The sequence below is a fragment of the Octopus sinensis genome, linkage group LG10, assembly GCF_006345805.1.
Source record: "Octopus sinensis linkage group LG10, ASM634580v1, whole genome shotgun sequence".
Taxonomy (NCBI): Eukaryota; Metazoa; Mollusca; class Cephalopoda; order Octopoda; family Octopodidae; genus Octopus; species Octopus sinensis.
In genome coordinates, this window is record NC_043006.1 from 26,141,908 (window position 1) to 26,169,714 (window position 27,807).

General features: G+C 36.5%; 2 protein-coding genes and 2 long non-coding RNA genes across 5 annotated transcripts in view; 1 reads left to right on the top strand and 3 right to left on the bottom strand.

Annotated features, from left to right (window-relative positions):
• The window catches only part of LOC118765060, a 19,043-nt gene extending 16,932 nt beyond the window's left edge, over positions 1–2,111 (bottom strand). Inside the window, exon 1 of the long non-coding RNA XR_005000909.1 lies at positions 1,939–2,111. This is a non-coding gene — a long non-coding RNA (uncharacterized LOC118765060). The remainder of the gene's footprint in view (positions 1–1,938) is intronic.
• LOC115216788 (ras-related protein Ral-A) overlaps positions 1–4,075 on the bottom strand; it is a 99,291-nt gene extending 95,216 nt beyond the window's left edge. The window contains exon 1 of one of the 2 annotated variants that reach the window (XM_029786359.2): positions 3,700–4,045. In XM_029786359.2, coding sequence (XP_029642219.1) covers positions 3,700–3,722 — 23 coding nt within the window. In that variant the 5' untranslated portion in view covers positions 3,723–4,045. Of the gene's footprint in view, positions 1–3,699 lie in introns of both variants that reach the window. The other variant, XM_036506404.1, reaches the window with a different exon arrangement.
• A 13,402-nt stretch (positions 4,076–17,477) lies between these two features.
• On the bottom strand, positions 17,478–27,391 carry LOC118765061. Its single transcript, XR_005000910.1, has 3 exons — positions 27,318–27,391; positions 26,881–26,883; positions 17,478–17,497 (listed from the first exon to the last, which is right to left on the bottom strand). It is a non-coding gene; the product is annotated as an uncharacterized LOC118765061 (long non-coding RNA).
• The window catches only part of LOC115216369 (eukaryotic translation initiation factor 5B), a 71,319-nt gene continuing 63,686 nt past the window's right edge, over positions 20,175–27,807 (top strand). The window contains exon 1 of the mRNA XM_029785635.2: positions 20,175–20,328. Coding sequence (XP_029641495.1) covers positions 20,291–20,328 — 38 coding nt within the window. The 5' untranslated portion in view covers positions 20,175–20,290. The remainder of the gene's footprint in view (positions 20,329–27,807) is intronic.

The following is a 27,807-nucleotide window of genomic DNA, read 5'->3' on the forward strand; positions in this document are numbered from 1 at the left end:
TAATACTCGTGTTCTTCTCTCTCACAACATATGAATGAGAAAGGAAGGAGTGATAGATGAATAAGGAAGGAAGGAATGATGGTAAACTTGGTAATGGGATGATGGAAATTCTACAGTGGAAAAAAAAATCAAATAGCGTTTCAACTCTGTGAGTATATGTGTGTGAATGTGTGTGTGTGTGTGTGTGCGTGCGTGCATGCGTGTGTGTGTGTGTGCAGTGGAAGTGGGATGGTGAACATTCAATGCTGAAAAGAAAAATCAAACAGCGTTTCAGCTCTGTGTGAGTATATGTATGTATGTGTGTGTGTGTGTGCGCGCGCGCGTGTGCAGTGGAAGTGGGATGGTGAACATTCAATGCTGAAAAGAAAAATCAAACAACGTTTCAGCTCTGTGTGAGTATATGTATGCATGTGTGTGTGTGTGTGCACACAAGGGAAGTATGTGAATGTTTGTATGTGAACCAGCGTTCTTTCAGTAGCAAACGACGATCGATGTCATATCTCTAAAAGACAATCACTAGTTAACATTGACAAGTGTATTAATTCGATTTACCATCAATATTTATATATAAAATACTACAATTAACCATCATTTTTGACGGCATGGGGCCTGCTAGTTTTAAATAAGTTATTAACTGATAGTGCATTACTTGAACACTATATACGATTGTATAACACATATGTAAAGAAAAAACAACTTTTATTCAATTTCTTAAGCCAAGTAAGACAATGAAAGAAAAAATTTAAGTCAATCATCTCTTGAAAAACACTGGTCAATATACAGTTTAAGCAACGGTCACGAAAACAAAAGAAAACCAGCCTACTAGATGTAAAAAGAAAATGTGTAGATAACGAATATGAAAGCAAACATTTGAGCAAACGAACGGAAAGGACTTTCGGAAATTTCACAAGATCTGATTTTTTCCTCATAATTTTCAGGAAAATGGATATATATTGATGAAAAATTATTAAAATATCGTTCAAATGGCACAAATTATGATTATAAAGAAATTTCTGGGGAAGATGTTTTCCGAAGGGATGGGGAGAGGATTTCTGAAAATTCACACGATCGTTTTTTTTGTTTTTTTTTTTGTTATTTTTCCCCCCATCATAACTTTCAGAAAAATGGATATCTTTTAATGAAATTTTACAGAAAAACCTTTCAAACAACATAGATTACGATTATAAAGAAATTTGTGGGGGAAATGTTTTTCCGAAGGGGTGGAGAGAGGACTGTTGGAAAGTTCACACCATCCGTTTTTTTTTTTTCTCATAACTTTCAGAATCTAGTTTAGCGCCTGGTCACCAAAACGTAAAAATAAAAAATAAAAAAACGTGTAGAAACGAATATGAATACAAAAATTTGCGCAAACGAACAGGGGAATTGGTTGGGGGAGAAGACTTTCGGAAAATTCACTCAATCCGATTTTTTCCCTCATAACTTTCAGGAAAATGGATATCTTTTAATGAAATTTTACATCTGCAACAATATCTTGCAAGATATTTATTTATAACTTCTCAACATGAAGAAAGCATGTTGCACAAGTTCTTCATAGAGGCAGCCAAGTTATACCTTCCTCTCTCGAATCGTTGCCATCAAATAATTACCAACCAAGATGAAGGTATGTACATGTACGACTGCAAAAATTTTTGTTTTCATATTCGTTTTCTACACTTTTTTTTTTACACCTATTAGACTGGTTGTTTTTCGTTTTGGTGACCAGGCGCTAAACTAGATCCTGAAAGTTATGAGGGAAAAAAAAAAAAAACGAATCGTGTGAACTTTCCAACAGTCTTCTCTCCACCCCTTCGGTAAACATTTTCTCCACAAGTTTCTTTATAATCTTAATCTATGCTGTTTGAAAAGTGTTTCTGTAAAATTTCATCAAAAGAAATCCATTTTCCTGAAAGTTATGTTACGACGGAGGAAAAAAAAAACGATCATGTGAATTTTCAGAAATCCTGTTCCCACCCCTTCGGAAAACATCTTCCCCAGAAATTTCTTTATAATCATAATTTGTGCCATTTGAACGGTATTTTAATAAAATGTCATCAATATATATCCATTTTCCTGAAAGTTATGAGGGAAAAAAATCAGATCTTGTGAATTTTCCGAAAGTCCTTCCCGTTCATTTGCGCAAATTTTTGTTTTCATATTCCTCATCTACACATTTTCTTTTTACATCTAGTAGGCTGGTTTTCTTTTGTTTTCGTGTATATTGACCGATATGGTCGAAATTTGCGGGGGAAATTTTTCCGAGGGGGTTTTCGAAAATAAAGAAATTCATAAATTTTTTTTTTGCTTGAGTGTAAAGGAAATAAGTTTGAAAAAAAATAAGATCCCAACGGTGGAGATGTGCTATAAACAACTAAGTCGCCCATAATTTTTTTTTCCATAGTAAAACCCTATACAACACCGTATTTATGAATTCATGATAGATGGGATCTTTTTAAAAACCTTTTACTATTACTCAGAATGTTTCACTTTCGTTTGATGTTTCACGCATGCGTAGAATTCTACTGAAATAGCAGACGTCAAAAATATCAGACCACCACCAGAAATCCCGACATGCTAAAAAAAACAGCTAAACGACATTATTTCTGGAAAAACTTCTTTTCTATATTTCAATTTTCATTTTGAAGGTACATGCAAAGGGTGTCAGTATGTATGGGTGCGCACTCAACAATTATTTTTGCTTTTATTTTCTCCCTTTCTTCCCCACAAATTGTTTCAATTGTTTAAACAGAAAGATTTGGAAGAATTATATATGTATACATATGTAATGTAATTCAACATAACAACAACAAAATTCTAATATAATTGTAATCTACACACTCTAAAAGTTGTGAAGAAACAAAATTAGCGCGTATGGATTTTCCGAAACTCTTCTCCCAAGCCCCGGAAAATTTTTCTACAACAAATTCCAATATAATCGGAATCTACACGTATTTGTAGAAAATTCCTTTTAAAAATCTCCATTTTTCTGGAAACAAAATCGTAGTTAATCTCTAGTTTAGGACCCGATCACAAAAATAAATTTAAAAAAGTGTAACAGGTATGAAATAATGTGTAGTAAATGAATAGGAAAAAAAAAAAGATTGCGCCGATGAACGGGAGTGGTGTGGGAAGAAGACTCGGAAAAATTTCCGAGTCCTGTCCATTCGCGCGCATTTTTTTTTCCGTATTCGTTTACTATACATTATTTCACACCTATTACACTGTTTTTTTTTAATTTTTGTGACCGGGTCCTAAACTAGAAATTAACCCACTTGCGTAGGTATGCCGGTTTTTCCGTTCACTTTTCGGTATTTTGTAGACAGGTCAGTGTTTTACATTTTTGCCACCCCACCACTCCGTACCCTTCTCAAGAGATATGAATCTTCTAGAGACTAAAATTTCTATTTCAAAACTCCACCGAAACCTGAGGATATTCACAAATTCAGCAGTAAACTATACCCAAAAGTGTGTTCGCTAGCCAACTAAATTCAATCATTATCTATTAAAATAACTACTTTTCAACTTAGTCAACACGAATTATCCGTATTAAGTGCGGGTAGTATATGAAAAATTCTGCTGTATTTCTTGACTGGCGCGCATCATATGCATTTTAATTATTTTTAATAGCCTGCTTAATTAAAAATTCCAAATTAGAGAGAGAGAGAGAAAGAAAATCATTTTTCTTTTGTAAATTTTACTTACGGAGCAATAGGAGCTAGGTTCATAACCCAAGAAGAGTAAAAGTAGAATTTCTTCAACAACCGAAGAAGTCCGGATATCCAAAAAGCTGGCTTCTAAATATGTAATAATTTATTATTCACTTCAGTGCTACTGTAATGACTCACATGTTTAAGGTCTTTTCAGCATAAGTTCAAAATTTTTTCTCCTGACAATATATTGCAGATTACATCTTAAGGAGTTTTAAATATATATATATGTATATATATACTGTGCGGCTAAAACTGTTTATTTTATAGATTGGCAGTAGCTTGTTACAATAAATAACCACTGTGAAAGATACGAAATATAAACAAATTTGTTAGCTGTCTCTATTTGTACAAGGCATTCTAAAGAAAAAATTGTATCAGTTGACCTGCTGTTGCGATGTCACCTAGATGACGTGTTTACTGTGCTGGGAAAAGAAATCGATAAATTATAGTTCTAACGCATCAACACGTGATATTGTGGTGAAATAAAGGGTGGATACCGGAAAGCACAAGCTAATTCATTGCAATTAAGTCTATGGCCAATTTTTGATAACCAATTGTTACAATTGGGGGAGAATGCATGAACACCAAACGATTTCGCTTCTCGTCTTATAAAAATGTTTTGCATCGATGTAAGAATAAAATGGATACTAAAGTGAAACATGCCTATGCATTTGGTATATATAACTAAACAGGATAATTCTTTAAAACTACCTCTTAAACAGTCCTAACAAACCTGTTGAAAATCGTTAACTAAGGTTACTCATGCAATTGATAGATAAAAACTAAGCATATTTAAAATCTAAAAAAAAGGTGGAGAAGTAACTCCAATTAGACTTGTTGCTCACCCTTAGTCTTGCCATGAGTTGGCCTAAGGAAACTGAAAGAATGTCCTTTGCTTTCACCTGATGTCTTTAAAGACCAGGTCTGCTCTCATTTGCAATGCTTATATTGTCCAACAATTACAATCAATTGATTTTGCGTGAGTTATCTCCCTTTTTTTAAAATTTTCAACACTCCTAAAAGGTCTTTAATATTTACTTGGATACAAAACAGATATTTTGTCATTTTGGTAGCAGATTTTAAACTCACTATATTACATATGCAGGTTCCTACCATTATTGTGTTTAGTTTGCACAACACTCCCCTGAGATATTTTCCTTTGGCCATATGGTCTCTATTGTCTGGCGCTTCTTGCAATAAACTACTTTCTTAATTTCGAATGTTAATGTATGTATGATTTTCTTTTGATTTTTTAAGTATTTTTTTCCCCCTTTGCAAAATTCAAGTTATCTCTAACAAAGTGATACAGCTTTTGTTTAAGTCAAGACAGCTTTTGGAGGTTTGTGGATATTTCACTTGTTTGGTTTTATGCATATATGTGTGCATATGAGGATAAACTTGCACTCATGTATTGGGTGTGAATCACTGTTGTACACAAGTGTATGAGGTTTGTTGTTTTGTGGGAGTGGAGAGCATACATGTCTATGTGTGTGTACATGTGTTTGTATGTGTGTGCATATTCCATATATACATATGATAATGTGTATGTGTTCAGTATAGACTCCAAAAAAGAATCCCACAAACATTCAACAAATTATTCACTGTACCCTTAGTCGATTGAAGAATCTGAATCAGTTTGTTTTGTTCATTTGTGAAGAACCCATGCATTACTAGGCTTTTGTGCCAATCTGTTGTTATGTTGTCCAGTGCACATATAATAATAGGTACAAATGAAAATTTATAATCTGAATATTAGCGATGTAAGTTTCTTATTACTTTCCATAGATGTTCTCCCTTTCTTCAATTTCTAGGGACATCTTCACTTCTACTGGACAGCTGACATCTAAACCTGTGTATAACTTTTGTTCTTTATCTAGCCTATTGTGCTTACATCAGGTTGCTGTTTTTGTTAGAATGTTTCACTTGTATTCTTTACTTTTTGGCATGGAAACATTTTGTTTCTGACATGCCTTTGTTATGGACATCAGAATAATCCTTCCTACTTATAGCATCATTGATAGTTTTATGACAGTCTCACATCTTATAGGAAGGTCATAGGCTTGTGGCCATTTTTGAATAGCTACTGATGATATGAGTGATAATTTTCACACTGGTATGGCACAAATGATATTTTTTTATCAAAACCTGGAGGTCAAGAGGCATCCTTATCTTTCTTGTTGATCAGATATTTAGTAACTATCTTCTCCTGGGTAGCAAAGATGTAGTTTTCTAGGTGGAATGTGATGTCTCTATCACAACTCCCCTTCAATAGACACTGAACAAGAGTGGTCATTCTCTCTTTGCTGTTTGATGTATGTTGTGTAAGTGATACAATGCAGCACTCAAAGGCCTTCTGGACTGGTGTTATACCTCTGTAGCTGTCTCTCCATTTAACACAGATCTTGTTAATGTCACTGATGATGTGAAAGTTATCAGTAGTTGTTAATATCTTCTTAGTCCTGATGTCAAAGTTGCAAATTCTAGTATTCCAAACATTGAAGCTAACACTGAGGCTGTGAAAGCATTGTGGAATATACTTTCATTGAATGTAGACAGCTCTAACTTCCATATCTCATAAAATCTACTGAAGTATTCTTGTGTCACTCTAGCTTTACTCACAGCACCAACATTTGCAATATTCTTGTCAATTCTATGCAATTCTCATGCAATATTCAGTACTGGAAATAGGAGAGATAGCTATGCCATTGTTATCCTTACTCCCTGTCTGGATGACAGTCTTTCCTCATTTGACTACCAAATATGAGCACTTTTCTGGATCAAACTCCATTCCTATGTCCTTTGAGAATCTTTGCAACCAGTTGTGTCTCTTGGTGTCATCAATATTACTCAAGTACTGCTTAAGGTCATCATCAAAATCCTTTAGTCTTTGCATTTCTTTAACTGGGCTGACAAGGAGTTCACTACCAGGATTAAAAGCATTACATATAAGTTGTCAACTTGGAAAATTCTTGATGGTAGCCTAATTTTGTTAATGACTACAGTGAAAGCTTTGGTTTTTATAGTTCAACAGACCATGTTGTTGCTAGTCTCTAAATGGCATCAAATATAGCAATTGGAACCTAGGTAAAGTATAGTGACTCTAGTATTCATGAGTTGGGGACAAAGTCAAATCCCTCCTTATAGTCTAGACCAGTCAGAAGATTTCAGCAATGCTGCTTTGTTTCCTTGGGGACAGCTTTCTTGGTGAGGAGCTGCTCTTTACTGCTCTAGATGCCTTTCTTTCTTCCTGCTCCTGAGTCACCATATAATGTTTCACAGTGATCCTGGAGAAATACATTCAAACAACTTGCACATGATGGACTTGAAGTTTTTGGCTATGTACCTTCTGGTTTTTAGCTGTGAGTGTTGTATGTGCAATTGTGAACCAGCATATATATGTTCCACCTCTTCTTTTTATTTATTAATATTCTTTCTAGAAAGATGGAGCTGGTTTCTAACATAGAGCTCTATCCTTGGAGTTTGGATAACAACTATAATTGTTACGTATTGAACTTTAAGAAACTCTTGCATAATTTTACTGTTCCATTTAGAGATTATATATGAAAAGTTCATTTTAGCTAGATTTGGTCTGGTCTCTTTCTTTGCTTGGAAATTCTAGTTTCTACAGACTTAATAACATTACTGTCATCCATACATACAGGCTTGTCCCTTACAGGTGCCAGTGCCATATAAAATGCACTCATGCTGGTGCTGCATAGATGCACCTATGCTGGTGGCATATAAAAAGCATCCAGCACTCTATATAAAGTAGTTGGCATTAGTAAGATCACCCAGGTGTAGAAACCATCTCACAACAGACATTTGGAGTCCAACCATCCAACCCATGCCAGGATGAAAAATGGATGTTAAATGATGTTGATGACAATGAAATTCATGTACCAATATCTGATCAACAAGAAAGATAAGAATGCCTCTTGACCTCCAAGTTTTGATAAAAAATATCATTTGTGCCATACCAGTGTGAAAATTATCACTCATATCATCAGTAGCTATTCAAAATAATTCTGGTTTTTTTAGTTGTAATTTGGCTAGGTTATTGTTGGTCACTGCCAAACATTGTCATTATCAAATATTTATAAAGTTTATCACAGCTTTAGTTATTTGTTCCTGAATAAGGCTGATGTAGCATTGTAAGTAAGTTTCATTGGTATATGATTGTATTAAAATTGCAATGTTTTCATTGGAGGAATTTTTTGAAATTCATAGATATAGTGCATGTAAAGGCAACCCTTCATTATGTAGCAAGACCTAGAATCAAAACCTACAGCTTCAGTAACTAAGGCCCAGGCCACACATAGGTCAAGTGACATGTTCTGGTTATCAAACAATCAACTTACTGGAATATCACTTCTTATTAGAGAATGTTCTATTTTGTTACAGTAGTTACTGCACATTTGCGGTTATATAAGTACAACATCATCATCATCATCATCATCATCATTTAGCGTCCGTTTTCCATGCTAGCATGGGTTGGACGGTTTAACTGGGGTCTGTGAAGCCGGAAGGCTTCATCAGGCCCAGTCAGATTTGGCAGTGTTTCTACGGCTGGATGCCCTTCCTAACGCCAACCACTCCGCGAGTGTAGTGGGTGTTTTTTACGTGCCACCTGCACAGGTGCCAGACAGAGCTGGCACAACGGCCACGAATGGATGGTGCTTTTACGTGTCACCGGCACAGGGCCAGGCGATGCTGGCAACGGACACAAACGGATGGTGCTTTTACGTGCCACCGACACGGGGGCCAGCCGAGGCTGGCAACGAACACGAGCGGATGGTGCTTTTACGTGCCACCGACACGGGGCCAGACAGAGCTGGCAAACGGCCACGAACGGACGGTGCTTTTACGTGTCACCGGCACGGGGGCCAGCCAAGGCTGGCAGCGGACACGGATAAATCAGAAAACAGCACTTCGGAAGTATAAGTAGCAAGCCCTTTACATCAAGTTTTCCTTATAACAGAAGCTCAGCCCTGAGTTAAAAGTATTTTTCAATTAGGATGGTCAAAGCATTTATTCTCGTCTTTCACATGAATCTAATCTCTTCTGTTATTAATTTAATTATAAACTACATTCATCTCAAGCACACCTCTTTACACTACTGGCAAGCCACAATTAAAATTGTACATATCATTATAAACTTCAATAAAAAAATAAATGTTATTTCAACAACACTTTGAGTTGATGTATTATGGGACAACATGTAGCTAAACTTAAAAACCAAAAAATCAAATGTCCCATTAACCAGCCCATCAGTTACAATATGCCACTTTCACTTTGCCAAGCTGTAGCCAGTTTTAGACACCAGATTGTCTTGCTTGTTTGTCAAAGAGGTTATTTTCAAGTGTCATTAAGAATTACCTTATTGTTGTTCATTTTTGTGATTTTTTTTCATTGCTGTTCATTTTTGTTGTTGAATTATTTTATTGTTTATTGTTGTGTTTTGTTGCTTTTAGTTAAAGTGCATAGTTATAACAAAGTTTGGCTGTGATTTCTAGTGGATCAACCAAAACACCATAATGAGAGGAAATTAATAGAATTTATTCAGTTACTGTATGACATAAATAATGATGATGATGATGATGATGATAATTTTAAACAAGACACTGGCTACAGCAATAATAATTTTAAACAAATGAATATTTCTACTAATGCATGTAACCATTAGTTACAGAATAATTTTATATCGTGGGAGAGCAAATCCGTGAAATAAATAAACAATTAGAAAACATACTGTTTACATATAGCATTTATGATCTTTTTCAAATGCTTAACATTATCATGGGCATAGTGGTGTGATTGTATCTTCTCCACTCAAATTCTTTTAAGCAACTGTTAAAAAAAACATTCATGTGGTCCATTCATCTGCTTATTCTTCTGCTGCTTCCAAACAAATTGATACCAGTAATCTGCCACAGTTTGACAAAGTATGGAAAAGCAGCGCACTACGTTATACAGGGTGTCTCAAATTGATGGAATACATTTTATTTGTTACTAGTTCAATACTCATTGCTACACTGCTGGATAAAAATATTTCTAAATCATACACATACCTTCATAAATTGCACAAATAACGTTCAGATTTATTTTTTTGATGAATGTTAGTAACAGTTTGAAAAATGTTGAACAATAACATTTATTTTAAATACTTTTTGACTGATTTGCACTTATAATTCCCATGTTTTTAATCAAAACATGCTAGTTACTCTGATGACAACAATACCTAACTATCTATCTTTCACACACACACACACACACACACACACACACACACACACACACATACTCTCTCTCTCTTTCTCTCTGTCACTATACTTCACAACAACCTTTCCTCTTCCCCTTCTTTTATTGAAGGTGAAAGTCATTTTTAAAGTCTAAATTGTGTTTTCTATATGTTGAAAGACACAGAACACACACACTCACATGCACACATACACACAAACAAACAACTAAAACATAACTGTATATCTTTCAAAATTTGGTAGTTGTGATGGTAACAATACCTGTCTATCTACTTTTCACATTCACACACTCTCTCTCTCTGTCTCTCTCACTGTATTTTTTTTTATTTCTTCTCCCTTTTCCCCTCCCTCTACTAAATGTTGTGACAGAGACAAACTATGGCAACAACACGGTCTGTTACTCTATCTATCTTTCTTTCACATACACACTCTTTCTCTCTTATTCTCACTGTATTTCTTCTCTCTCTCTCTCTCTCCCACATGCACGTACACACTCACACACACTCAACAACAACTTTTCTCCTCCCCTTCTTCTAAAAATACATTGTGTCATATGTTTTGATTCTTCCCCTTTGTTCCCTCCCTGTTATAGATTCTGTTACAGACAGACACGGAGATCTGCTTCTTCTGTCTTGTAATATAAGATTTCAAAAACAGTGGGTACTTGCCCATCTTTAAATGTGATGTAAATCAAATGTCAGACTTTAGGAGTTAATAATAATTTTCTTTTTTTTTTCCCAGCCATTAGTACTTGTATATTTTAGTCCTAAGTTATGTCACCATGGATCACATCAGAATTTGCATTCACTGTGGAAACATACTCTATCAGTGGAGGCATCATTGCCACAGCGCAATGGTAATTTTGACAGTATTCCAAAAGCATGAGGCACTATTGTCTGTCCAGATCACCAGATCTAAGCTCATTGGACTATTTTCTGTTTGGGAAACCCTGTACATCTTTAGAACTCACACAAAAGCATCCAGAGGGAGAGAGCAGTCATCCTAGCTGATATAGTGCACCTTAGAATGGTGGTATTGATAGGGAAAACTCAGGAATGTTCTCCTGGAGGTGGTAGTCATCTGAAGGATGTGATACTGAAACTTTGAGCTTCGTGTTTATTAAGGTACTCCTGTACCTCAATAGATGTTCTTCTTTCAGGTGATGCTATTGCAACAAATGGCATGTTTATGAATTTTTAGACCTGGCAAAATCCATCCTAATCCAGATCTGACCACAGTCAGCTTCTTCCAAGAGGCAGAGAAAGACAAAGATTCTTAGAGAAGAATAAACCCTAGTACAGAACTGGTGCGTTATTTATCCCCCCCCCACCACCACCTAAAAGCTAAAAGGCAAAATTGACCTCATGTTTTATACTCAGTGTACACAGAGCTGGCTTACATACCACAAAGCAACTTGTATAACACTGTAATGACTATGTATGTGTATATGTATATATATACATATATAATATACACATGCATTATATATATACTAGCCAGACCCGTGAAAAACTCACAGAAAACATAAAAAATGTAAGCATCTGTAAATTGTGTGCTGGTGCCACAAGAAATGTTTCTATATTGTGACGGTTACAGAATATAGAATGAAGTGTAAAACCGATAACTATATAATCCAACCAAAATATTTCAGTTACACAAGCGTAAACAGAATTACTGTTTAGCCTTAAAATACATTGTACATATTCAAAGAACATGCTTGGTTTAGTGGTATGGAATGTTCTGGTATTCTTTTATTCTTTTACTTGTTTCAGTCATTTGCCTGTGGCCATGCTGGAACACTGCCCTTTAGTCAAAGAAATCGGCCCCTGGACTTATTCCCTGTAAGCCTGGTGCTTATTCTGTCAGTCTCTTCTGCCGAACAGCAAAGTTACGGGAACGCAAACACGCCGACATCGGTTGTCAAGAGATGGTGGCGGGGGGACAACACAGACACAAACACACACATAATTATATACATATATCATCAGCATTAGCATCATCATCATCATCATCGTTTAACGTGTGCCTTCCATGGGTGGGATGGTTTCACAAGAGTCAGCTAGGCCAAAGCCTGCACCAGACTTCTTTGACTGTTTTGGCAGGATTTTTACAGCTGGATGCCCTTCCTAACACCAACCACTCAGCAGAGTGGACTTAGTGTTTTTTTGTATTACATGGTCACCAAGTACTTGCAAGACAAAAAAAAAAAAAACTTCCAAGGGAGAGGAAGCATTGGAGGTTGTGATCTTGTGTTGGATGATGAAAAGGTTATAGTGAGACAGATACAGGTGTCTTGCTGTAGTGGAAGTATAAGGTTACCTGGCCAGAGAGAGAAAGATCAGGAATGAAGACAGAAACAGGTGTGCTACCGCAAAGGAAATACACGGTTACCCAACCCGAGGGAAGTGCAGGAGGAGAGAGAGTGGGAGACAGCAGGATAGAGATGGTGGCAAAATGCCAGGCATACTCACAAGGAACAGGGATCAGAATATAAATGGGATGGTTGAATAAAGAAAGAGAGAGAGATATAGATGGTGACAAATGCTAGGGCATACCCTTGAGGTTCAAATGCCATAATATAAGTGGCAGGATATTGCGAAGGGAGTGTGATTAAAGAGTGTGAGTAAGTGGTGAAAGACCTGGGTATGCATGGAGTTGGGGGGGGGGGGCTACTGGATAGCAATGATACAGAGGAACAGGAGTGTAAGGACAGAATTGGGGAGTGAGAGCTAAGTATAGTGACCTCGTGTAAAGAGAATTGATACCTTCCGATGCTACATGCTGCTGCATTTTGCTGCAAGGAAAAATAATGATAACCTTCGTCTCCACCAAGATGCACCCTCCATCGACCTACTACAGAAAGTACTATACTGCAATGCAATCTACGGTGCACTTCACAACAATGCAACACTGCCATTGCACAAGGTATTCACCTACATGCCCAGAAACTAACTGGAAGAAAATACAGAAGCCCGCACATGCAACCTTTTCGGCACACACATGCTTTTCGTCTCGTCCCAACGTACAAACCCTGCATTGTCAATGAACTTTTGCACGTACATAAGACTCTCACATAGACTTTGAACAACTCTTTTTCTCTGCATGCATATCTTTTTTTCACTTTCAGCAGTAGACTTTTAACAAAGGACACTATTTCCAGTTAAGTTTGTTATTTTCACTTTTTTATTGTTCTGTTTGCACTGCACACTTTCATTTGTTTACGAGTCATACATTCTACAATGCACTCATTCTATAATGCACACATTCCACGATGCACATATACTGTGATGCATACATTCCACAATGCACACATTCCGCGAAGCACAAATTCTATGATGACTCGTTTCACTAAAACAGCTAAATTCATGTGCATATCTTTTTGAATGTTCTATATTATTATTCCTATTTTGCTTGTACTTTTTATTGTTCATTTTGAAAATGTTTGTATTGTTGCATACACACACGCATGCACCTTTCCTCACAGCCTGGCCTTGCACACGCATCTGCACACATTGTTCATACACATACGTTGACACTGTCACATTCATGCACCACACACGCCTATCTCGCTTGTTTTCCACGCTCAATGCACCCTTTTAGACACAACTCATCTCTGTAAGAACCCAGGTCAGTCACACATACATAAAGTTGTTTGTCCCTTACAATGCACCAGCATACCACACTTTTGTTCCTGCATGACTGAGGCATATAATACCTCATGCACCGGCTGGCAGCCTCAGCCTTACTGCATTAATCACTGGCATATTCAATACTGTATGCTGTATTTTATGCATCTACTTCCTTGTTTTGCAATACATCTGCGTCAACTCAATTCTTTTCCCGACTCGAAGCACATCAGATGATCACATGCTCTGCGCTCATGTTTAGACATAATTTCCCCCTGTTTGGTCACGCAATTAACAGAGCAAATTATCTGTCTTGCGCATTACTCCAGCATGCTTACACTGTCGTCCTTGCTAACTCAGCAATTAACCATGACAACAGCACCAGATGCATTTCACACACTGCAACCCTGCAGGAAGATCTTTCATATCATGGATTGAGAATGCACTTACTCGCTCATCTCAGCTTATTTTACAGTCAATTTCGAAATGTGCACCTGCACTCCTGTATATGCCCACATGCACTCATTTACTGTACTACCCAGTCACTGACTGCACACATTTTGGCATGCAAAGTGACACCGCTATTCAAACTAATCCAAATAGAAAACTGTCCCATATACACTTCAACGATCCTTTCTCCTGATGTGCAAAATTTCTCCTCAACCATACATCTCTTTGTTTCCTTCGATTGTTCGCTCCTTCCAGGAACCTCACTGGCAAGAGAGTGTATGTAGTGAATCTTGCATGCATGAAGTGGATTCGATCCACCATACCCAAATTTAAATTAACACTGCTACAGAAATTTTCCCACAATGGAACAATGGTTTTTCTCTGGCAGCAGTTTTACATCTTCCAGATGCTTTTAGCTAGGCCGAAATAATGTCTTCACCACTTGACCCTTTCTAACCTCTTCTACTTCACCAAAAGCTAGAATAGAGATAACAAGACCACCAACTAAATCTATTGTTTTCAATGGTATGTTTATCCCTCTGGATTGTTATAAAAGCAAGAACACCCCAAACAAAAATCAGTTAGTCACCAGTCGGTGACGACTCAATCAGTTAGTGAACTGACCACTAGAATCATGGAAGCAGGCAGACTAAACGGCCAGAGGGAAAAAGAAAGACAACGTCCCACACTCTCTCACTCTCACTAGCCCTAATTATGTTCTCTTACAGTATCATTCTATCTGTCTCTGCAATTACTATTAAACAATGAAGAGAACCCAAACACAAACTTTACTTTGCATGCTTTTGGATTTACCATAACCTGCCCGTTGAGGCAAGGTATTGTAATGTAACGGTAAATAAATACTTTCCTTAAAACTTCATGCATTGTTCATCTTTCACATCCTACAACATGCAATTATAACAAATTATTATCGTCACACCAGCTGACTACAACATCATCAATATAATGTTTGCTAATCAATTTAAATCCGTTACACACACACACATATATATATATATATATATATATATTTATAAAATTAGATAGGGGTTGTAAATTCAACCCTCCATGGGATGAAACAGCTGTCAGCTACAATGTAAATGTATTTTCTATTTCTATTTCTATGTCTTGTTATATTTGTAATATATTATGTATAATATCATTGGTGTTGTGTAATGGTTTAATAAAGTATTGATTGGGTATTATCTGATGGTTGATGATTGATTTAGGTATGTTTCTCCATTTTCTCATTTTGTATATATATATATATATATATATATATATATATATATATAAACAATTGCAACATGGAAAGTGTTTATCAGCCATTTAAAGAGATGCAGCATGGAATTTTGTCAGTGAACAGGTTGCAGTCTCAAATCGATGAAAATGTTTTGGAAAATTGAATTTGAATATCAAGGTGAATCTAACAGTTTTCGTGTGTTTTTAAATGGCTTATAAACACCTTCCATGCTGCAATTGTTTTTGTTTCAGCACACGATCTCAGATCAGGTCACTTGCTATGCAAGTACATCTCTATAATATATATATATATGTGTGTGTGTGTATAGAAGTGTATCTGTTTAGCTGTAGCACCTTTATGCGTATGTTTTAATGTGTGTGTGTTTAATTTTCCTTTCCTGCATCGCAGTGAATACCATGAATTACATTCATGCTAATGCTTTCTTAATTTCCTTCTTTTCTTTTTTACTTATCTTTTATTTTCTTCCTTCAGCTTGTCAGATATTCATTCATTCGTCCATCTGTCTATACCCGTACATATTTATAACTGTTTCTTGTGTTGGTTAAATATAAAAATAGTTTTACATTAAACAGAAGGATTACTCAAGTCTATTTACTAAAGTACTTATTCATTAACTTACAAGACTGACATTGACTTTGAAGTTTTGGATTGCTTACCTTCATTGGACTATGATTTACTTTGGTTTGTTCTGGCTTTATATAGTCTTTGACAGGTTGTTTTTCGATAGGTGGAATAATGTAAGTGATAATTAGGTGGTGTAGGCAGACAAGGAAAGTAGTTGTGTAGGAAGTGGGAGTTGAGAAGGGTAAGAGAAAAGCATGTTTTTTTTTTTTAGATTGTGAGTCAATAGAAATGTATGGTGAAGAAATTATTTGGTTTTAGATAGAAATTTTGTTACTGTTCAGTTAGGCATAGAATTAAAGAAATATTTCACTATCTACAAAAGCATATTTTCCTCCTATCCTCTCCAATTTCCCCCTTCCTACACATTTATTTCCTCTATCTACCAACACCATAGCTTACCACTTACATCACTACCCCTACCAAGACAAAAAAAAAAAAAAAAAAAAAACCAGAAAGAACCTAAGTATATCATACCTAAGGTAAGCAAACCAAAATTTCAAAGTTACAGTTAACCTTTTCCTTGCACAAGTTATTGCAGTTCTCTGGCTTGCTGGTTCTCGTCAAACTGTCCAACCCATGCCAGCATGGAAAATGGACATCAAATGATGATGATGATACATACATATATCTGTATATATATAACAACAGCATTTTCCATCTGCTTTCCATGCTAGCATGAGTTAGACAGGTTATCATGGTCTGAATCAGTTGTTATTTAGAGGACTACTAGAGGGCAGTACTCTGAATGTGAACCAATTCTGATTATAGTCCTCCAGGATGGAAAACCATATCTCAGTTGTGTTGGTTCTTAACTGGATACCCTTCCTGACACTAAATACTTAGCAGAATGTAATGGACACATTTTATCAAGATACTAGCATTAGAGATGTTAAAATGTCCTTCATAAGTCTATAGGGTCCTCTCAACCCTATAGTGTACCTCCGCAATCATCAATCATTTTATAGGATGTACTGGGTGCTTTTATTCTTGTATGTTGTCTCCATTCCTTCAAAACAATGTGGTCAAAAGAGTTAAAATAGGAGAGGATGATGATAAAAGACAAAACTAAGATGAGAGGGTGAAAGAAGCTAGTGTAAATTGGAATTACAAGAGTGGTAGAAGAGGAAGAGATGAAAAAGATAATGTGAAAAGAATCATGAGAGAAAGAGACAGACAGTGGTGGCGTGGGACACAGTAATGGCAGAGGATAATGGGAGTTGGCTTGCTAGTAAAGAAGAGAGCAACTGATAAATAGTTAGAAAGATGGATAATAGTAAGAGAGATTGTGAGAGAGTGATAGATATCAATACTAAATGATGGCTAGTAGTCCAGAATGAGGAAGGTGTAAAAAATATCAACAGATCTAGTGCAATTTCTCTGTGTATATGTATTGATAGAATAGTGAGAAGTTAAGTGATGTAGGCATTGGTAAGAGATTGAATATCAACAGATTCAATATTACTCCTCATTACATACGTAGCAAAATACAGTGAATAAAAGAGAGAGGAGTGATTGAATGATGAGAGGATATCAAATGAAGTGGAGTGACAGGACAGCAAATGGAAACTTCTATTACTACCGTTTTATGTACTTTTCATCATGCTTGCATTGACAGTTGGCTTCTCTCCAGAACTGTATGTTGCCAATCAGCACAGTCCCTTGTCATCTCTTTCATGAAGTGCAGCATCTTGAGATTAGTCTTCACCATTTCATCCTGTCTTCTTTGGTCTCCCACTTGCACATGTTCCACCCGAGTGAGGCACATGGTCTAGTGGTTAGAGCAGTGGACACACGGTCGAGGGATTGCAGGTTCGAATCTCAGACTGGACAATGTGTGTGTTTATGAGCAAAACACCTAAGTTCCACGCGGCTCTGGCAGAAGGTAATGGCGAAACTTCTGGTGACTCTTTCACCACAACTTTCTCTCACTCTTTCTTCCTGCATCTTGCAGCTCACCTGTGATGGACCAGCGTCCCGTCCAGGTGGGGAACCTATATGCCAAGGAAACCGGGAAACCGCCCCTTATGAGCCAGGCATGGCTCGAGAAGGAACAAACAACAACAAAAACACGTTCCACCCAGTTTGAGTAGTCAGTACTTCACACACCTGTCATTCTCTATACACATCACATGCCCTTATCACACAGCCTGTCTTTTACTATAAGAGAGAAGCTTTTTGCAATCAGCTCTCTGAACCTTCTCCTCAGTCTTACTGCAGCTACTTTGCTTTTGGTATGCTCACTTCTACTGCTTCACAAGCCCAATTTATTTAGTGATTGCTAAGTTACAGAATGTGGAACTTTGTCAAAGGTGACCTTCTCTAGTCAACAAGTACTAAGCATATAAAGACTAGCTTCTAGCTAGGTATTCCTCCTGCAGTTGTCTCACTAGTATCATCGGATCTTTTCCTTTTGAACGGCACACAATTTCTAGTAAACTAAACACTTTAAAACTTCGTATACTGGTAGAATGTGTCAAAATAAAACATTGTTTTCTCTTGGCTTTCTTGATAAAATTGTAATTCGTTTAACGTAGTTTAATTTTTCGAATTTTAACCAATGTATCACCTCTAATTGAGCTAAAATCATTTGCTGCGTCTAAAACTGAGACAACATCCTGTCACTAACCCTAAACCTCACCCAAACCCTAAATTTTTTTTCTTAATTGTTAAATTAATTTAATTGTTACGCGTGTAAAAAACGAAAGCAATGGAAAATAATTTAAACAATTAACAAACAAAATAATTCTATAATTTTATACACATGCTTTCCGTACGTATACGGAATTTAATAATTAAGAAAAAAAAATTTAGGGTTAGGGTGAGGGTTAGGGTTAGTGACAGGATGTTGTCTCAGTTTTAGACGCAGCAAATGATTTTAGCTCAATGGAGGTAATCGATTGGTTAAAATTGCCGAAATGCTCAAAATTTCAGATGAAATATTTTAGAAACTATAGAATTTTCTCAATAAAGCCAAGAGAAAATGATGTTTTATAAACACATTCTACCAGTATACGAAGTTTAAAACTTTTTAGTTACCTAGAAATTATGTTACAAAGTGCCGTTCAAAAGGAAAAGATCCGTATCATCTAAATACCAGATATTCATTTCTTATGAAACTCTCTTTTTACAATGTTGTTGATGGCTATGTCAGAGAATAAGAGGACTGGAGAGCTTCAAGTTATTACAGAACAATCTCAAAACTAAATAGTACAGTCTTGGATAGTAAGCATTCATATCAGTTGCACTACAAGTGATTTGATTGAAGATATTCTTAACATCAGGTTTTAATGTTACCATTGGGCAAGGTAGCAAGCTGGCAGAATCATTAGCATGCTGGGAAAAATGCTTGGTGGTATTTCATCTGTCTACATTGTGAGTTCAGATGTCACTGAGGTCTACTTTGCCTTTCATCCTTTCAGGATTGATAAATTAAGTACCAGTTGAGCACTGGGGTTGATGTATTTGATTTGCCCAACTCCTCAAAATTTGCTGGCTTTGAGCCAAAATTTGAAACTAATATTACCATTGGACCACCCAAGGGACTGTTGACTAAAATAACTTCACAACCATGTGTAACACCAACACTAAACTGGTGACGTGAAAGTTCAGAGTACCTGATTTCTTACAGGGCAAAGAGAAACCTTGAACACTAGTTTCTGGACCAAGTGCCATGGGATGTCACTATTTTCTTAAGAGCAAATAATTGAGCACTAAGTAGAGACTCAGGTCTATGTTTGCATTAAGACTTGACACTTGATAGCATTTGAAATATGATGTTGATGTCTGTGTCTCGATCTCTAGCCACCAAAGAACTTTATATCGTTATGAGCGAATGAAGTTGGTACCTAAGGGTATTTTGAAAGCAATGCATTTAGAGTATCAGTCATGATAGACAAATGACCAAGTAGAGAATAGCTCGTTTGTCATCAAAATTACACAATTTAAAGTTGACGATATGCTTGATGAAAGAAACATCGCACTAGCGATTGATCTGGTTATATTAAGATATTGATTTTTAGCAAATTGGGTATATATTAGGATATTTGAATCTTAAAATTTGAATCGCTTTTACTTGTCACGGGCCAAAAAAAAAAGTGTATAAAAACAACTGTTGTGTTGAAAGTTATTTTACTGCACCAAGAGGCCTTTTTGAAAAGTATACGCAGCTAAGCTCTGAAAAATATAAAGACCATCAGTTACTCATTCGTACTTGGAACATAAAACATGTGGAGACGAATATATGTAAAGGAAATTACCAGATGAAGCGCATGAGCACTTAGCAACTTCCGGTGTCTTCCGTTGATGCTGTTAACTGCGTGTGGCGTGAGATTCCAAGGTGTTGTATGCGTACTGTAATTAAGCATGGGCAAACCTAAGAGAAAGCAACAAGAGGATGATATGTAAGTAAAATTAAGTTATAGTCTTGTGTGATAATTTGAACTTTATTGTGACGAGAGAAGTAATTTCAAGATTTTGGAGCACATGGTTACATACTGTGCTGTCATGTCTACTTTTCAAGGATATGTTTAATATTTCATTGCTGCGTTTTTGCCCCTTTTTAAATCTAACTTCATGTCCATCTTCTGGATTGTATTTTCTGTGTGCCTTTTTTATGATTTGATTAAAAGTTTTTAACTCTTGGAGAATACACCAGCTTTTGTGACGTCACATAGTAATGTGCGACTTTAAAATTTTTAACTTTTAGAAAGTAGAAGTGACTGTTTATGTTACTCTTTGGTAATTCAGTATTTCTCTGGGTATTCAGTCATCGAAAGTGTTGGTTAACACAATCAGTATTCATATTTATATACTGTAGGTTTGACATCCTTTTGTCTGGTTAACTTTTTGGTAGGGGTGAGTCCTCGAAAAGAAACCGTTCTCTGATAAATTTAGTGGACATATGGTACAATAGTAATTTAAAATTTCCACTTTCTTTCTTGAATTTTATCCATTTTACAAGTATTTCATCTTAAATATGATAGTAAATTGCCATATGGTTATCATATAACCTGTTTAATGTCTAAAAAAATAATAAAAACGCGCGCGCGTGCGTATATATATATACACATACATATATATATGTATACACACACACACAGCATCGCTTTACCCTGTAAATAATTCCAAAATTATTATTTTATTTGTAGTAAGTTACAAAGAAATATATTTTTGAACCAAATGACATATTTTCTATTGTATTTTATTTACTCTATAGCCTTCTAAATTCTAAGCAGAACATTAGAAGCAAGATTTCCTATTTCACTTATTTTTAATTTACACGTAACTTTTCTGATTAAAATTTGAATGACGTTTATGATTTCACTTTTTTACAATTCCAGACGTAGTAGTAAAGACAGTTCACATTGTTTTAGAATTCACCATTAGTATGAACATATTTCAAGCTAATTTTCTACTCATAAATATACATCAATCTGTCAAAAGGCAGATATTCTTATATGGTTTGATGTTGTGGCTTTAAAAATACTTGGAAGTTTTTTGTTGTTTTTTTTTATGAGATAAAAAAAACATCATTTACTAATTGTAACCAGAGCTAACATATTTAAAATACAAGAATTAAAAAAATTATAATAATAAAATACATGGATTAGCATTGATCGTTTTTATTTTAGTTTTATACGTCTGTCATAGGAGGATTGAGTTGTCTGGAACTTTGCAAACCCTCTCAGCTTGGTGAGATTGAGGCGTTTGATGTCTGCAAGACTTGAGAGACTTTCAGAGTGTTGCTGGTCTAATAATGAAGGACTAGGCAAAGTGTATAGTGTGAGTTCCGATCGAGGTGAAACAAACACCGACGAGGCCTGAGAGTAAGAGGACGTACAGTTAAATATGCTCGAAGGCAGTGCTGCTCAAAGTGGTGGTCCGCGGACCGGTGCCGGTACTCAGCGAGTTTCCAGAAAAGAAACAAACAATAGCATAATTTCAATAATTTCGCCTTATGCACTGCAGTAAACAACTTATCTGCTTGTGTAACATTGTATTATTTGTTTATAAAATAAATGTAGGCGATCTTTCGTCTCTAGTAGACCTTTCCGTCGATTTCCGTAAAAAATTTTTTTTTTTTTACATATGGGCTTGCGGGAACTTTTGAAGTAATATACATACATATACACATACACCGAGTTAAAAATTTCAGTTATCTCTTTCTTTCACACATTACTCTGTCTCTTCACACACACTAACAGAAGCACTTCACTTACACAACATACTGTCTGTCTCCCACACCCCATCAAACACACACACACGCACGCACACACATGTCCATCAATGCTCCCATGCACGGTAACTTCAAAAGAACTTCCCTCGTCATACAATCGCTTTCTCTTAGTCTCTTTCGCTCTCATTACTTCAAAAGTTCCCGCAAGCCCATATGTAAAAAAAAAAACATTTTTTTTTACGGAAATCGACGGAAAGGTCTACTAGAGACGAAAGATTGCCCATTATATATATTGTTTCTGGTATAAATTAATATTACTAAGAAATATTACCGCTCCCTGACACATTGGTGTGGGGGGGACCCTGCCGCTACGCCACATCAGATAGTTTGAGAAGCACTGCTCTAAGGGACTAGTAATTTTGTAATAAATAAAAAAGACACAGAAGAAACAGTTTTGAAGTGTTAATTGTCCTTTTAAAGGCCCTTTAGGATGTTAATGTGTGCTGCAGAAACACTGTTCCATAAATGTGAGCTGTCTTTTGATGTGAGTTTTCTATGGAGTTAGCAACTTATCTGGATTAAATTATTTTCTGACAATAAAAGGGATTTGTAATGTAATTTGGTAGTTTATGTATGTGTCATTACCATGAAAAATCTGAGATTGAAGCTAGCTTTTATTGAGGTTTTAAATGTTTTAGCTGTGTGCTGCCCAGAGATGCTAAGTTACAATTTTGTTTCCTTGATATGTCTAGTGATTGTTTCTTTGTAGATGATCCTTGGAAGGATCACCTACATCATCATCGTTTAACGTCCGTTTTCCGCGCTAGCATGGGTTGGACGGTTCGACCGGGGTCTGGGAAGCCAGGGGCTGCTCCAGGCTCCAGTCTGATCTGGCAGAGTTTCTACGGCTGGATGCCCTTCCTAACGCCAACCACTCCGCGAGTGTAGTGGGTGCTTTTTACGTGCCACCTGCACAGGTGCCAGGGGGGGGTCTGACATCGGTCACGATCGGCTGGAGCTTTTAAGGTGCCAGCGGCGCTGGCAACGTTCGGATGGTCTTTTTATGTGCCACTGGCACAGGAGCCAGTCGGGGCGGCGCTGGCATCGGCCACGTTCGGATGGTGCTTTTTATGTGCCACCGGCACAGGCATCTACATAGGAGTTTATATTAGAAGAGAGAGTGTATCATTGATAAAGAAAGAAGAATGTGGGAGACATTATTTTTACACCAGAAATGATAGCGAGGGCTAATGCTGCAATGGTGTGTCTGAAATAAATAAGAATGGATGAATATCATAAGTAAGATTTGAAATTATTGTGTCAGACCTAATGAAGTGTAACAGCTTTTGCTTTCAAAACTGAAGACAATAATGAATGACACATGCAAACCTCTGCTAGCTATAGCTGTATGGAAACCATACTGGTTGTCACTGAGGAGAGAAAAACATTCAGGTTGATAGATGAGACAATTATTTACAATAGTTTCTAGTGTTTCTTTCTCTTCATCTTCACAGGAATTTATCCCCCATCTTTTCAAATATACTCTAGCTTCTAAAACATTTTGAAAGAATGTGAAATATCTTGACAGACAGGGAGAGGGAAAGAGAAAAGGAAAAAAAAGGTAGCTTCAGAGTGCATCAAGACCAGATGGGATAGAGCAATTGGATATATGTGCGGACGTGGCTGTGTGGTAAGAAGCTTGCTTCCCAACCACATGGTTCTGGGTTCAATCCCACTGCGTGACATCTCGGGCGTCTTCAAGTATAACCTTGGGCTGACCAAAGCCTTGTGAGTGGATTTGATGGACAGAAACTGAAAGAAGCCTGTTGTATATATGGATATATATATTTATGTGTTTGTGTGTCTATGTTTGTCGCCTCCACCATCACTTGACAACTGACGTTGGTGTGTTTACGTCCCTGTAACTTAGTGGTTTGGCAAAATAAGTCCTGGAGTCGATTAATTCAACTAAAGGTGGTGCTCTAGCATGGTCACAGTCAAATGGCTGAGAGAAGTAAAAGAATAAAAGACAGATCAAGATTGAAGCTTGGTGCAGCCATCTGGTTCGCCAGCCCTCAGTCAAATCATCCAACCCATGCTAGCATGGAAAGCGGACGTTAAACGATGATATATATATATATATATATATATATATGATGGTCAAATTAGAAAAAGAGGTTTTAGACAAGTTTTGTAGAGAATATTCGGTCAGGAGTGGAGACAAAATCGTGGCTTTCACAGTGGGATTTCTGTTAAAACGAGCTTGATTGATGTATTCTTTTCTATATCAGTTACAGACTTCCTCTCACTTTTGAATAACTAAACCCTGTTGGTCAGTTGTATATAATGGAGCATTATATCTCTGTTACTTATTGTTCTTTAAAGCTTCATTTCTCATTTTTTTTTCTTCATTTCATTACCAAATACAAGCATTTCTCATTTCCATACCAAATACAAGCATTATCAAGGATAATGCTTATATTTTATTGTTTATAAATTAAGTTAATTCTATTAAAATAGATTATCAGTCAGTGTAAATTCCAATAGATAAATTAGCTTTAGTGAGGAAAAGCTAATGTGAACTCTTGAATCTTTGGAGCTTTGGAGAAAGTGCCTTGCAGCTTATATTCTAGGTTCAGATTCTACCAGGGTTGATGCCTTATACCTATGTTAGAAAACAATATTTCAATCATTTCTAAAAATGGGGTAACAACTCTATACATATTCCAATGTTATTAAACTTCCTCAGAAAAGCATGGACTTTGCTGTACTTACTGAAGTAATGAGAATATTATTGTACATCTACTTCATGATTCTTTCATAGAGGTCACAGATATAATGGACCTTCTGTTTGCCAAAGCACATTTCATTGAAAAACATCAATTCTAAACTGCAGAGGAAAATTGGATATGTACAGATACATGTCTTGCTTCATTAAACAACATAATGTATCCCATTTTTCTGATTCACCATATATGAATAAATCAGTCCATCAAATTATTAGTTTGAACATTTAAACTCTCAAAGCATAAAAGTTTTCTCAGCAATAAGGCTCTTCACATCTCCAGTTGTTTGTTATTCATGAGCAAAGAAAAGATTCTAGAGGTCTGGTGATCTGAGGGGGGAAGGCTTGTCAGAGAGATTAGTGCAGGACCAGGGGAATTAGATTAACATGTGGTGGGGTGCTGAGTAGAGGAGATACAAGAAAGGCTATTTTATTAGCAAAAAGTGTGATGGGAAGAAGAGACAAAATGCCTGTAAGCCAGTAGCTGGAGTATGTCTGTTGGTAATTAAACACTTTTGGTGCTATATTTCTAACTAAAATACACCCTTGTATTTTAAATTAAATTCTAAAATGATCACAAATCAAGACTGGTTTCATAAAACAGCTATAACATTTTTATTTAATGAATATAGTTTTTTGAAAACATTTTAACAAAAGATTCTTAAATAATTATCTATTATATAATTTTTCTCAAAATGAGTTCTTGGACCATAACTTAGCAGAACTGTGTATGATCTGAAGAAAATTGCAGATACACAGCCTATTAGAAGCTTCCAGTTTTTTTTGCAGATTGAAGTTTCACAAAACTAATTGGAAAGGTATTCAAAAAAAGGTTCTGAAATAAACTGGTCAGGTAATCTCTCAGTACATTGATATGAAGCTTTAGCACATTATAACTGTCATGCAAGCCACATGCATTAAGTTTGCTTCAGAGAGAATGTTCAACCAACAAAAAAACAATTCTTGAATATAAATTTGTAATGAGCTGATAAAAATCTCAAATTGTGGGCAATCCCATTTCAAGCAAGCATCACTTGAAATGGAAAATGAACTCTCGTGAAAAATAGAGGGCAGAAAAAGAAGCCAAAGTGGTAAAAAATGTAAAGACAAACCCTAAAGCCATTTATAGATTTGCTGAAGTAGTTTGCTTCAGTACAATACAAGATAGGGTCACTGTTTTGAAGAAAATAGCTCACCGACTGCAGAACTTAAGTGGATAAGTGAAATACTAAATATGCAATTCAAAAGTGTTTTTACATCTCTGTTCTGGGATACTTGCAAATAAATGTGCCTGATCAGTTCTTTGACACTACAGCCCATCATGAAGGCATGTCAGTTATCAAGATAAGGGAAATTTATGTAATACCAGCTATTGAAGAAATAGGCTTAAGCTTATCCACTGGCTCTAATGAATTCTGAGCAATCCTCCTAAAGAAATGAAAATGGACCCTCACAAGGCCACTGCAGATCCTCTTCTAAAGCATCCTTGCAATTGGTAAACTTCCCAGAAAGTTAAAGCAAGATGTAATGTTATATAAAGGAGGAAGTAGAGTGGATGTTAAAAATTAGACCTGACTCTCTGAACTCACATATCAGCAAAGTCACGGAATGGATTGTCAGGAGGAGGCTGATCAAGTTACTAGAAGATAATTACCTGTTTCCCAATACCCAGTATGGCTTCCACCAGGGAAGGAGCTGCCCAGCACAATTTCTGCAGCATTGTGACTTGGTGTTGAAACAACTTAAGAATTGCTCAAATGTGGACATATCTCTTAATTTTGCAAAAGGCTTTCTATAAAGTTCATCACAAGATGGTGTCACAAACTACATGGACTTGGCATAGTTGGAAAACGAGGAGAGTGCTTACATGACATAAAAGACAGAAGCCAAGCCGTAGCAGCCAATAGAGCCCTCTTCATGGAGATGTCAGTAGTGAAGATGCCTCAGGGAACTGTCTTCATGCCACTGTTGTTTTTGGTAGCTCTCTCAAACATGCTGTCTATTATGGAGGCAACCACTCTTACTAGTTATGCTGATGATACAAAGGTAATACAAGCAGTCAAAAACCCCTTTTGATACTAATCTTCTACAGAATAATCCAGACATCACATAGTAAGACATCTCTGCACAATGCCAAAAGTTCATACTACCCCATCCAGAAGTACAGCAATAGCGTGGGTTTCTAGGGCCAAAATCAACTAGATTATGGCTGGGTGAGAACAGTAGCCATCTTCAGCCTTAAGATGACTCTGGAACTTGGTGCATGCATTCCTCATTGTATCCTTGGAATATCTTTGAACACCTTGGTTTTGCAAGCTGAACAGTTTGAGGTCTTTTTCAACCATGCTCCACAATAGTAATCTCTGGGATTACAATCAGAGGAAATTAGGTCTGTTGAAATCATAGAAATTCTCTGACAACCATATCACTCTCTTTCTGGAAGTATGGCAAGGAGCCAAATATTCCTGCCATACATATGACCTTCCACCAGCAACCCTCTCCATCCAGGGTTTGACCAGTCTTTAGCGGTTTCACATATCCATCTGAATTGAGCCTAAGGCCTTGTTAATAAATGTGGAGAAGCATGACATCACCTTCATTGGAAACACAATCAAGACCATCACAGTTTGGGGGAACTTGATTTTCATGATGTCCATGTCATACAGGTTATTACATTGTTCATAGAGCACTGAGCAGCCATCATGATTTGGGCATATTGATACCTACTGTGAATCCTCATGATACAGGTAACTCTTCCAATATTCAAATGGCTTATAAGGTGGTGAGTTGGCAGAATCATTAGCATTCCTAATAAAATGCAAGCTGGCAGAGTCGTTAGCATGCCGGGCGAAATGCGTAGCCGTATTTCATCTGCCATTACGTTCTGAGTTAAAATTCCGCCGAGGTCGACTTTGCCTT